We start from the raw sequence: 13,907 nt of genomic DNA, 5'->3' as shown, positions 1-13,907 counted from the left end.
CAACCTAAATGCCCATCGACAGACAAATGGATAAAGAAGATGTGGTACATATATACAATGGAATATTACTCAGCCATAAAAAGGAACGAAACTGAGTCATTTATTGAGACGCGGATGGATCTAGAGACTGTCATACAAAGTGAAGTAAGTCAGAAAGAGAAAAACAAATATCGTATATTAACACATGTATGTGGAACCTAGAAAAATGGTACAGATGAACCAGTTTGCAGGGCAGAGGTTGAGACACAGATGTAGAGAACCAACGTATGGACACCAAAGGGGGAAAACCACGGAGGGGTGGTGGTGGTGGTGTGCTGAACTGGGCGATTGGATTGACATGTATACAGTGATGTGTATAAAATTGATGACTAATAAGAACCTGCAGTATAAAAAAACAAACAAAAACAACTAATACTAAACTTTCTTTGGGTTATTTGTATGGAAATATGTTAATATAAATGTTTCAGACATTACATGAAATTTCTAAATATCTTATATGCTCTGGTATAATGTTATAAGTCAATTCTAGTTATTACTTTAAAATGTATATCTCAGAAATAACTAAATTTCCTTGTCAATTGCATTATTATGAACTTTCATCAAATCTTTAACCATGGTCATTTTTAAGTCTTTTGTCATTTACAGACAGTTCTGGGTGTACTCTGATGCCTTTGCAAAGATGTTCCTATAACAGGGTTTCATCTTCAAGGAATTCATGGAAAAGACTCTGACAAGTACAGGTTTCTGGTAACTGACTATACTGCCGAACTGAATGCATAAGCATTTTCAGAACACTAATGGAAAACTGATGAATTCATAAAAGGGCTAACAAAGATCAAGATGAAAAAAAAATTAATTACATGGGACTGAGTGAACTGATGAGGATGATTATAATTTTTGTGACTTTCTGTTTGAATAAAAAAAACATCCCACAAGGACTCAGAGGCAAAAAATACACAAATCAATTTTCACTGCAAAGTAAAGGAGCAGTTACAGTGGAGGATTACTGGACTGAATGTCAATATTATGACGTAGTATGAGTGTGTTTCGTGTTTGATAATTGCAATCATTGCTTTTGTTGTGGTCATCCATTTACAATGCTTGGTGTCAGTTTATCTCTTGTAAAAATAAAATACAGTGTGTGTGTGTGGGTGAAAAAAAAAGAACTTAAAAAAAGAGTTGTGTAAATGATGCTGGCAGGTAGAAAATAATAAAGCTGATATGAACATGCAAAAAAAAAGAATATATTATGTAGCCATTTAAAATTATAATTATGAACTGTATAAACCTATATAAAACTGTTTATATTAAGTGAAAAACTGAGTACCAAATTAGATCTTTGTTCCAACCATAATTATGCAAAAAACGTGTATAAATGCATAGAGACAAATAGGAAAAAAACTCAACACAATTTTCTAGAAGGTGAAATAATTGCTAATTTATTTCCTCTTATTTTATGTATATTATACTTACATATTATATACATATATTGTATCTTATGTTTATATTTATTCTTTGTTGTTCCAAAGAAATTTTAAATGAAAAGAAAGAAAAAACATTACATTAAAAAATAGTAAGTCCAAAAAAAAAAATCTTTACAGAAACATATTTTGAATGTGTATTGCTTACCATTTCATAATATGTTTTTTTTAAAAAAAAACTGATTCTTTCCGAGATTGCATGCGTGATACTGAGATCATTTGTTTTTTTGTCTGTATAATTGGTTCTTCCCAATGTAAATTGATTTAATCCTTCACGGGACAATTCTTAAATGGTTTAACTATAAGTCCAGATCAACTAAATACAGATATAACCTTATCTTTTAATCATCAAAAAAAAAAAAATAGAAGCCCTGATCTAGATAGGTTTTAAATCCTTACCAACTATAGCAGTCTACAAATCTGTGAATAATTGTGAAAGTTTCAGGAAAGATACTCTGCTTTCTCCCATTAAGAAAGTTTAACAAAATTAAATATTGATGGTAGGGAAATGGACTTATCTAAAAACTACTGTATGCCTTGACTTGAACTTAATTAGACTGTAAGTGCTTAGACGGCAGCTTCCTATTCTCTAGATATTCTGTATAACTTCTCAGTGCCTTGGTTTCTTCATCTTTTAAGTGGAGATGATGATAGTATCTCACAGGGTTGTTGTGATAATTAAACTGGATAATGCCATGTAAAGCACTTGGCACAGTGCCTGGCACATGGTAGTAATAAAAAATTCAGCTATTATAATATTTTTAAAATATTTATTTATTTATTTTTGGTTGCACTGGGTCTTCATTGCTGTGCACTGGCTTTCTCTAGTTTCGTTGTAGTGCGCAGGCCTCTTATTGTGGTTGCTTCTCCTGTTGTGGAGCACCGGCTCTAGGCATGCGGACTTCAGTAGTTGTGGCACATGGGCTCATTAGCTGTGGCTTGTGGGCTCAAAAGCGCAGGCTCAGTAGCTGTGGCGCACGGGCTCAGTTGCTCCACGGCATGTGGGATCTTCCCGGACCAGGGATCAAACCCCTGTCCCCTACACTGACAGGCGGATTCTTAACCACTGCACCACCAGGGAAGTCCATCAGCTACTATAATATTAATTATTATACCAGACTTATCAATTTCCTTCCTGGCTCTCCACAGTACAAATAAAAGTCTTTAAATATATTGGTCAGGGCAGAAGACCTGTAGAGACATTTTTCCAAAGAGGAAATGGAAATGGCCAACAGGTACATGAAAAGATGTTAAACATCGCTAATCATCAGGGAAATGCAAATCAAAACTATGATGAGAGATCACCTCACACCTGTCAGAATGGCTATCAACAAAAAGAACACAAATAACCAATGTTGACGAGGCTGTGGAGAAAAGGAAACCCTTGTACACTGTTCGTGGGAATGTAAATTGGTGCAGCCGCTGTGGAGAACAGTATGGAGGTTTCTCAAAAAACTAAAAATAGATACCGTATGATTCAGCAATTTCACTCCTGGGTATACATCTGAAAAAAACAAAAACACTAATTCGAAAAGATACATGCACCCCAATGTCCATAGCAGCATTATTTACAATTGCCAAGATATGGAAGCAGACTAAATCTCCATCAACAGATGAATGCATAAAGAAGATGTGGTATATATACATATATACACACATATGTATGTGTGTATATATGTGTATACACACACACACAATGGAATACTACTCAGCCATTAAAAAGAACGAAATTTTGCTATTTGCAGCAACATGGTTGGACTTGGAGGGCATTACGCTAAGTGAAATAAGTCAGACAGAGAAAGACAAATACTGTTTGATATCACTTATTTGTGGAATCTAAAAAATATGACAAACTAGTGAATATAACAGAAAAGAAGCAGACTCACAGATATAGAGAACAAACTAGTGGTTACCAGTGAGGGGAAGGGGCAATATAGGGGTGGGGGGTGTGAAGTACAAACTACTAGGTGTAAGATAGGCTCAAGGATGTATTGGACAACACAGGGAATATAGCCCATTTTTTTTTTTTTTTTTTTTGCGGTACGCGGGCCTCTCACTGTTGTGGCCTCTCCCGTTGCGGAGCACAGGCTCCGGACGCACAGGCTCCGCGGCCATGGCCCATGGGCCCAGCCGCTCCGCGGCATGTGGGATCCTCCCGGACCGGGGCACGAACCCGTGTCCCCTGCATCGGCAGGCGGACTCTCAACCACTGCGCCACCAGGGAAGCCCTATAGCCAATATTTTGTAATAACTGTAAATGGAAAGTAACTTTTCAATTGTATAAAATTTTTGAAAAATTAGAAAAAGAAGATTGTGGTTATATATATATATATATATATATATATATATATATATTTGTTAATAAATCATTGATTGCACTTTTTTTGCAGTATGCAATCTTCTTAAAACAGATGTTATACTTTGTAAATGTATAATAAACCATCACTAAAAAGTCACCTAATGGTAAAAGGCATAAGCTTTGAAGTCGGAAAGGGGTAGGTTCAAATTCAAATGCCACTACTTACTACTTATGTGACATGAGAGCTTCTTTAACTTTCCCAACCCCAGCTCATCACTGGAATCATAGTACCAACTTCATAGGATTGTTGTGGGGATTAAATGAGATGATATATGTAAAGTGCCCAGCACATAGCATGACCTCAATAAGTAATATCTATTCCTTTTCTTAATAATTGCTAAATGTGTGGCAAACTTGTGAAGCGGGAGGATTTCCTTAATGCTTCACACAAGGTCCCCTGAGACCTGGTCCTGAAATCCCTTTCTAGCCTTGACTCTCATTGTTCCATCTCTCACATCTTACTCTCCAGTAACACTGACTTTCTTTGTAATCCACACGCAGCCCCCAACATACACCCTGCTCTCACCTCCAGGCCTCTGTTCTCTCCTCTTTCCATGTAGATTGCCCTTCTCTCCTTCCAGAGCTGACCCCTCCTTCACACTCTTCACAACAGTGCTCCCCACACACACACTAGGCCTCCATCGTCACTTCCCGTTTGTGCTGTTTTTGTCTGTTTACATATCTGTTTTGCCAACTAGACCATGAGTTCTTTGGGGGCTTGAGCTGTGTCTTATCTACCTCTGAATCCTCACTAACCCCATACTTGGCACAGGGCAAGTGGAGAGTATGTGACTGTTGATGACTCCATCTGAGAAGGAGGTGTCCCTTTTTTCCCCTTTCTACTCCACCCAGAAAGCCACCAGCTCTGTCTGCGAGTGGGGGCCCCTTCTGCTTGTTGGGTTTATGTAAGAACGTTTTGCTACTTGGAGTCTCTCCATCCAACACAATATATGTGAGCAAAGCAAGGCTTCAAAGAGAGGAGTCAAGGAGGCCCTGCCCAGCCAGCCTTCCCGGGGAGTTATGCTATATGTCAGTACAAGCTGGACTTGTATGCAAACACACAACAGCTTTCTGAACTCTATATCTGAACTATCTAGATTTTCCTCTTTCTAAGGTATATTTGCTCTTGATCAGCCTGGATATAGTATGCAAAGCTGTACTGAACTATTAACAATACTGCTTGCGAGCAAAGACTACAACAAGAGAAATGTCAAGGGGACAAAATCTGGAGTTTAATGGTGCCAAATGCCAACAAGGAAATACTTCCACCAGGGCCTCGTCCCAAGGTTATGCACAAAGATAAGAGGACTCAGGCAAGTGTAGAAGCAAAAGGCCCCAGGAGGTCTCAAAACACAACTTAAATAAACATTTATGGAGCTAATATATTTTGTTATAATGTTTAACATAAAATAATTATAAACAAGAGGGAAAATCATAAACACTGTAATTAAAAAACAATTTAGTAGGCTATAAGTCCACACAATGCTTATGAAATTTCATATTCTACTACCTCCTCTGGCTTTTACCCAAGAACATTAAAAAAAAAAAGACAGCAAAGAAGAAGAAAAGGGGAAATTAACGCATCTAAAGGATTGGGTTTTGAGAGAACAAACAATCTTCAGTAGTCTGTGAGAACACAGCATACTCTCAGCTTTGCTGGACTGGTCGGTGACCTCCCAGTGCCTCTTTCACGTCTTATCTTGGGATCCTGTCAGGAAGCAGGGGTACAGCTTGATTTTGGTTTTCTGGGCCCTACAGCAGAGAGAGTATGGCCCTCCTTCCATTTCCGGAAATTGCTGGGCCCCATATAAGACCCAAGAGCCTTGGAAACAGGAGTTTGTTGGCTGCCCTTCGTGGCATACCGAGGGAATGTCAAATCTATGAAAGCCCAATCTACAGGGACTCAGGCAAGTGGAGTGCCACTAGAAGAGGGTGGCTCTGCCCCGGCTGGTGTCAGTCTGGCCATGAAGCCCTCTTAGTGTACAGGAACCACCTCCTCTTTCCTCCGGCTCTCAGGACCAGTGCAGTGTGAATTCCACTAGCAGGCAAGTGGAATTCCACTAGTGGAATTCAGTGTCTCTGCAAGACCTGACTCAGGCAGGAAATGTTCGAAGTCTTGAACACTAGATGGCAGTATATACTGCTCTATTGCAAGGGCCATGGGCTTGTGAAAGAAGGGGGGTGGGGAGTGCTGACTGAAACAAATCCATTTGAGTTTTGAGTGAAAACTGAACATCATGAATATTTTAAATATTTTTCAGGAACCAATAGTTATTGAATCCTATGCATTCAAAGTATTCCATGTCTCCAAGTTCTGAGACACCCCAGAACCCTACCACTTACCCACCCAGCGCATCCCTACATCTCACAAAGGTGGGGTTTGACCCAGGGCATCAGCCTGCCATGCTCCCCACAAGTCTGCCCTTTCACCTCAGCTCAGCTCCAAAGACACCTTCTCCTCAGGGTCAAGAACCCTCAGGTCAAAATTTCATGAGATGCCCCCTCCCCACCCCAGTGCCCATGAACGTCCAATCTCTGCACCTCTTTTTTTTTTTTTTTTTAGTTATTCAGTTACATTGTTATAATAAAGCTGCTCCAGTTGTTAAAATATTGAGATACATCCATAACGGTTGGTGAATAGCTGCTTCCTGGAGCCACCTACCTCCTCCCCTCCCCCGCCTCTCCCACCAACCTCTGCAAAGCTCCCAGCTACCGTGGCCATCCTGGCTTCTACCCCTGCCCTCCACCTTCCCTCTTAAGAGACCTCCTTGCAACTGAAGCATTAATTGACTGTTAGCTGCCACAGGAGCCACCAGGACATTGCTGGAGCATTATGGCCTGTTCTTGTTCTAATTGGTGATATTTTGAAAAGAGGAAGTTCAAGGGAAAACTGCCCATGGTCAGCTAGCCAAAGGTGGAGGTGGGATCTACCCAAGACAGGCTAACTGCTATGCTATTCTTCCTCTACTTTCTAGAATTTTTTGATCTTTTCTCTGTAGTCTTATATAACTTAATTTTAGTAAAAGTTCTCTGAGTAACTGAAAAGGAAGTATATTCTCTCTGTTATCAAAATTTAGAGTTTGATATAGGGCTATTAGATTGATGTTTTTCAATTACATTATTCAAACATTATTAAAATTAACTTTAAAAATATGGCTATACGAAAATTAAAATTTATATATGTGATACTCATATTTTTATTGGACACAATTGCCCTATACTCTTTTTAAAAATTTTTTATACAGCAGGTTCTTATTAGTTATCCATTTTATACATATTAGTGTATATATGTCAATCGCAATCTACCAATTTATCCCCACCACCACCAACACCTCCCTGCTACTTTCCTCCCTTGGTGTCCATATGTTTGTTCTCTACATCTGTGTCTCTATTTCGGCACTGCAAACCGGTTCATCTGTAGCATTTTTCTAGGTTCCACATATATGCCTTAATATACGATATTTGCTTTTCTCTCTCTGACTTACTTCACTCTGTATGACAGTCTCTAGATCCATCCACATCTCTACAAATGACGCAATTGTGTTTTTTATGGCTGAGTAATATTCCATTGTATATATGTGCCACATCTTGCTTATCTCTTCATCTGTCGATGGACATTTAGGTTGCTTCCAAGTCCTGGCTATTGTAAATACAGCTGCAATGAACATTGTGGTACATGACTTTTTGAATTATGGTTTTCTCAGGGTATATGCCCAGTAGTGGGATTGCTGGGTCATAAGGTAGTTCTATTTTTAGTTTCTTAAGGAACCTCCATACCATAGTGGTATGTATCAATTTCTCCATAGTGGCTGTATCAATTTACATTCCCACCTTGAAAGGGTAAGGACAAAGATCACCTAAGGTGGAAGGTGGGGATTGGAAAAGGGAGGGGAGAGGAAATTTGGAAAAATCGGGGAAACTAAGTGAAGAGGGGAGGATGGGACAAAACTAGGGAGAAAGAGGAGGTGCAGAGGTGAGGGAAGCGAAGGGGAAATAAAATGAGGGAAAGGAAGGGGAAGAAAGAACCCAAGGCAAGAAAAAGAGGAATGGGTGAATGAGGAAATAAAGGAATCCAGAAAAGGAATAAAAATGGGGGCGGGCTTTCCTGGTGGCGCAGCGGTTGAGAGTCCGCCTGCCGATGCAGGGGACGCGGGTTCGTGCCCCGGTCCGGGAAGATCCCACGTGCCGCGGAGCGGCTGGGCCCGTGAGCCGTGGCCGCTGAGCCTGCGCGTCCGGAGCCTGTGCTCCGCAACGGGAGAGGCCACAACAGTGAGAGGCCCGCGTACCGCAAAAAAAAAAAGGGGGGGGGGCAGGAAAGAAAGGAAAGAGCAGAAAGGAATAAATAAAGAGGAAAACTGAGATAAAGAATGGGAGAAGGGCCAAGAGAAGGCAGGCTGGGGGGTGGGGGATTGAGACAGCGAGGGAACAGGGGCGGCGGGAAGCCCGCTGAGGGGCTGGCACTCCCCGGAGTGAGCTCAGAGACCGCCTCCGCTGGGGCTCAAGGGGAGACAGGAGAGAGCAAGTGGGAGGAAAGGGGAAGATGAGTGAAGGGAGAAGAAAGGGACAGAGACCAAGGAGCAGTTGAGTGTGCTTCTGTGAGTTTTGTTCCAGGCCCGTCTTGGGTCCTCCCGAGGCGTGCCCGGCGCCCTCAGACTCTCCTCAGGGCCCACCGCTCTCTCTGCACCCCACCACCACCACCGCCACCCCGCTTCTCGAAGGCGGCGTCTCTCCTGTAGGGGCACCCGTCCGCGGTGGGACCAGGCACATTGGGCCCGCCCGCCGAGCTCGAGACCGGGGTGGCGAGGCCGCCCCGAGCGGCGGCTCTCGGGGATTTCTGGCCGAAGATGCGCCAGAAGCGGCGAAAGAGCCCGAGCTTGGGCGCCGTGGAGCGCGTTGAGGGAGGGAGAGCTGGGCGGGGCTCCCGGCGCCTCAGGCGAGGGTGCGGGCAGCCGTTAGAGTGCGGGGGTCGGGGCGGGGCTGGGGGCGGGGGCAGGACCGCGCCGGCTCCGAGGAGCACGCGGGGGTAAGCGCAGCCCCTCATGGGCCGCTGGCCCCCCGGGGGGCATTTGCATGTTGTCACTGCCCCGCGCCGACTACCGGACGCGCGGCTCGCTCACTCGCGCTCGGCTCCTGCTACCGCTCCGCCGGCGCAGCACCGGGGAGCCCGAGTCCTGGCAAGTCCGCGAGCCGGGGAGGGAGGGAGCGAGGGCGCGCCCCGGCTCTCCCTCTACCCCGCCGCCCGCCCTTCCTGCTACCACAGGTCCGCCCCGGGCCCCCGCTTACACTTGGGAAACTTGGGACGGCTCTGGGGCCGCGTGTGGCACCTCAGGGGGGGCGGCCCCGGCCCGGAGAGGAGGGGGGGGAGAGGAGGAGGAAGAGGAGGAAGTGAGCCCGAAGGATCCGCTCAGAGCTGTTTGTCCAGCTGTTTCTATTCGCACCCCGAGCGGCACAGCCAGAAGGGGGCCGAGCCGAGGGTGGCCCGCTCTCGGCGCTCATTTCCAACTCTTCTCCTCACAGCTTGTCTTTCCCTGACACCCTGGAGTCCCCTCAGGCCGGCCCGCCGGGCGCGCACCTGCCGGCCGCCCCTGACCTCGCGGGCCAGTCGTCCCCCGAGGCGGAGAATATGGCCCAGCCCAAGCCCGACTGCCGCTCACCTGTCGGCCTCGACTGCTGCAACTGCTGCCTGGACCTGGCCCACCGGAGCGGGCTCCAGCGCGACAGCAGCGGGGCCAACAACAACCCGGGCAGCCCCACCGTGAGCAACTTTCGGCAGCTGCAGGAGAAGCTGATCTTCGAGAACCTCAACACCGACAAGCTCAACAGCATAATGCGGCAGGATTCGCTAGAGCCCGTGCTGCGGGACCCCTGCTACCTGATCAACGAGGGCATCTGCAACCGCAACATCGACCAGACCATGCTCTCCATCCTGCTTTTCTTCCACAGGTGGGTGGCAGGGCACGCGGGTGGGCACCCGGGCACGGCTCGCGGCCGCTTCGGCTGGACCCGCCCCTCTGACAGAAAGGTCAACAGCATAATGCGGCAGGATTCGCTAGAGCCCGTGCTGCGGGACCCCTGCTACCTGATCAACGAGGGCATCTGCAACCGCAACATCGACCAGACCATGCTCTCCATCCTGCTTTTCTTCCACAGGTGGGTGGCAGGGCACGCGGGTGGGCACCCGGGCACGGCTCGCGGCCGCTTCGGCTGGCCCCGCCCCTCTGACAGAAAGGGGCAACGGGAAGGCCAAAAGGGGCACTGGGGGGGGGGTCGGCTGTCGGGCTCCCGTGCTGCCACGACCGGACCCTGAGGCTACTTGGATTCCTGTAGGGCTGAGGGGAAAAGCCTGGCAGGTGGGAGCCCTGTTTTGAAAGGTGCCTGCAGAGTCTTTCCTAGGGAGATGCTGGAGCCCAGAAGGTGGACAGAGTCCTAGATGGTTTGGGTGTAGCTGGAGGCACTTTCTCCCCAAATGCCCATCTTTCTACAGCCACTTTGGAGAATGTGCCATGGGATGCTCTTGGGACCTGAGTCCCACCCTTATCAAAAAGCCCATTTCCAAATATGCAAACTCAGATGGAAACGGCAAGGGCTTTTAAATTACTGAGTGGCCCTGACTGAGGCTGAGGGCAAGCAAGATGTCGAGACAAATTTAGCTGCTGCTGGTGTGGGGAAGAGCTGGAGGGGGGGATAGGCAAAATTAGAAACCTGTGAGAATTTCTTGAAACTCCGGATGGGGTGGGACCCCGCACCTCCTCCATGGATCACAGCCTTCAATTTCCAATGACGGCTAAATGCAGCCCCAAAGAGCATCCTAAGGACAGGAGGGTGGATGACGCATGTCATAGCAGGCGTGTGTTGGAGTGCGGGTCAGGCTTTCTAGAAATCTTGCTGAAGGGCAAGGAAGAGAGAGGGAAGGATAGAAACACAATGGGAAGACCAAAGGTGGCTGCAGTCCTCCAGTATGAGACACTCTGGTAAGAGCCGGTCTTGGGGGGACAACTGAGGCAATTTTGAGGCAGGGGAGGCAACTTCAGGAAACCTAGTGGTGTGTTTGGTGTTCTTAGAGCCATAGGAACAGGGCACTGGTGTGTGTGTGTGTGTGTGTGTGCGCACACACACACGCGTGCGTGCGCGTCCGTGTGTGCAAGCGGGTGGATTTTCTTCTTTCTCAACATCACAGGTTATGTAAGAGAAAGAGAAACCCCGCTGTGGGAGACCTGGGTTGCAGTACAAGTTATGGCTCTACTTCCCTGTGTGAACCTGAGCAAGTCGCCTGACCTCTCTGGTCTCTAAGGTTCCTTCTAGTTCTGAGATGCCAGGTTGTGGGCAGGTAATGTGCTCAGACAAGGTAATAAGAAATTTTGAGCTCCCACAGAATACTTGAATAATTGAATGGCTTTTCAGTGAGGCACAAATAAGAAAGTTTAAAAGCCATCGAGCTAGGCAAGAACTACCCTCACTTCGTGCTCAGCCCAGGTTTGCGTCCTCAGCCCCAGAAGTTCCAGGAGGGGACAAGCGACTTAATTAGCATTATTATAACAGGTTGTATTTTCAGGCATTTTCCACGCCATCGAAGCCCTTTCTCACCTATTATTTTACTTTACGCATCAATTTATCTCATTGTCTCCAAGAAACCACACCGTGTATGGAAAAGGTTTCGAGGGAATCTTCATTTCTGGTGAAAGATTACTACAAGTGTATCCAGACCACAGCAGCTGCAACCCTGCCGAGCCAAAGCCCTAACAGGCTCCTAACAATCTGCTGGGATCTGGGCTTGTAGGCAGCGGGGGAGGGGTGGCAAGACACCTGGAAAGCGCGCCTGTAGCACTTGCACTCTTTCAGCTGGGAGAGAAACGGCTCCGAAGTGGCTTGATGACACAGAAGAGGGGACGCTTCCTCGGCTCTGGTTCCTAGGTTGGAGGCCTGGGAGAGTCAGACCTAAGCGAGTGAGGGGTGAGACTGAAAGCCTGAAATCAAAGTGTTCGCTTGTGCCACACCTTGGGAGGCTGTCTGGTGGTCTGGGTTTCTTGAGTGGCAAGACCTCCTTGTCACCTACTCCACTGACACTTGCTTGTTGACGTTTGGTTCTTGGCAAAGCCTGGAAATGCTACGAGGTTGGGTGGAGGGCTGAGAGCATTGGTGGAGGGAGCATCTCAAGCCCTCAGGCTTCCATGAGGCTGGGGAGTGACAGGGTTCTGTGGTAACGCCCTTAACGGTTCTAGGGGGACAATAGCAGGACAAAGCATTCTCTCATTTTCCTTGACAACTGGGACCTTCGAGATTGGAGATTCTCAGTTTGGTTGAGGCTTTGCGTAGAATGACATGCTCATTAGCAAAGTGGGAGACCATTATTACTGGTCACGGGGTTTCTCCAAAATCTGAGCTGGACAGTCTTCTCCCGAGCGAAAATTTCCTCTTCTTACTTCATTTATTTCATGGTTTTCTATCTTCATACCACAGCCATCATTCTTCCTTCTGTTCCATTTAATGATTTGATATTTCAGATTCCTGCCTGGGTGTCTTTTTCTTCTAATTTGTCTACCTTCAAGGCTGTCTCTTCTGGAGAAGCGACTCTTCCTGCCCCTCCTCCTTCAGCCCACTCCCCTGCTGCAGGGGCTCCTATATTCTTGGGAGAAAGGGTGGGGCAAGTTCTTGATTTCTATCTGGTTTGTCTGCTTTGACCTGTCCCTGGCTCCCAGCTTAGCTCTTGGTTTCCTTGGAACACAAGAGTGTAAGCAATTTGAGGGTAGGGCATGTTTTCCACTTACTTGGCTTTCCCTTGGCTTTTAGTTATACACCCAGTACTCAGTAAAGGTTTTTTTTGGCTAGATGACTGCTTAATTGTTGGTGTGGTCCTCTGTAAAGATTTTACAACTTTAGTCTTGGAAAATTCTTATTAAGATTTAAATGTGATTTTTTTTTTTTCGGTATGAACCACATGCAGTAATTCTAATAGCTTGGTAGAAGTCCTGATGAACAGTGCTGTGTATATACATGTGAATCAGTGGTAATGGCCATGTAGCTCGTTGGTATGTAAATGGTGCCTCTAAACTACTGGGGTGGGTGGGGGGAGGTGATGTGTTTTACACACCATCCCTTCAATCTTGTGTTAGGTAACTAATAACTATAATAGATTAATAGCTAACATCTATTGAGTGTTTACAGCATGTACTAAGCAGTAAAGCTGCATAATGTCATTTAATATTTACACCAACTCAATGAAATGGGTACTGTTATCACCGTTCTTCATTTTTAAATGAAAGAAACTGAAGCTCGGGAAAATTAAATAACTTGCCCGATGCCTTACAATGAAGAGCAGAGCCGAGACTCCACCTAAGGTCAGTAAGACACTAAAGAATTGTCTATGAAGAAAGAATTGTTAAGCAGAGGTAAATATTATCCCAGAAACTAACCAAATGGTTAAAATGTCCTTATTAGGTCGGGTGACCAACCATCCCAGGACTTTCAACCAACACAGGAGTTTCAATGGTCAAACTGGGACCGTCCCAGGGAAACTGGGATGGTTGGTCACCCTATTATTAGGGGACTATACTGTATCATTTGAAAATGCTTCTAAAACTGGAAAACTTAAGAGGCAGATGTAATATGCCGGGCAAAGCGCTAAAATTTCCAATTGAAATACAGCCTATTAAAAAACTTGCAAAGTTGAAATTTGAGGAGCCTTAGTTCTCCGATCAGTAAGGTGTAGCAAGCTGGAATGGGAGCTTTTGCCATACTCTGTTGTTGTCATTGTTGTTGTAACCTCAAATTTATTTCTGAGATTTTATCCAAAACTACTTAATCAGCTCTATTCTGCCTTCGGCCCCCAAGCACATCAGCCAATGTGATCTGAGCTGCTCTGAATCTGAGTTCCCTTCCAGCTCGGAGAGCTCCAGGAGTCTACCTTTAAGCTTCTGAGCTGGCAACAACTGGTCCCCACACTTAGATGCTCAGAAAATAATAATAGCAAAGATTTCTAATTGTTTTATGTGTGCTAATTCATTTAACCTTCCCTATTGACGTAATATATAACAGTAAAGGGAAAGGGGTAGATTCAGAGATCAGGCTTC

The 13,907-nt window shown here is 45.8% G+C and overlaps 1 protein-coding gene across 1 annotated transcript in view; it reads left to right on the top strand.

Annotated features, from left to right (window-relative positions):
* The first annotated feature begins 9,094 nt into the window (after window positions 1–9,094).
* Window positions 9,095–13,907, top strand: part of TSC22D3 (TSC22 domain family member 3) — a 61,334-nt gene continuing 56,521 nt past the window's right edge. Inside the window, exon 1 of the mRNA XM_007456702.1 lies at window positions 9,095–9,783. Within this exon, the coding sequence (XP_007456764.1) occupies window positions 9,464–9,783 (320 nt within the window). The 5' untranslated portion in view covers window positions 9,095–9,463. The remainder of the gene's footprint in view (window positions 9,784–13,907) is intronic.

The sequence above is a fragment of the Lipotes vexillifer genome, unplaced genomic scaffold (assembly GCF_000442215.2).
Source record: "Lipotes vexillifer unplaced genomic scaffold, Lipotes_vexillifer_v1.1 scaffold1728, whole genome shotgun sequence".
Lineage (NCBI taxonomy): Eukaryota > Metazoa > Chordata > Mammalia > Artiodactyla > Lipotidae > Lipotes > Lipotes vexillifer.
Note: the sequence above shows the minus strand (reverse complement) of the source record. Positions and strands in the feature narration are given on the sequence as shown.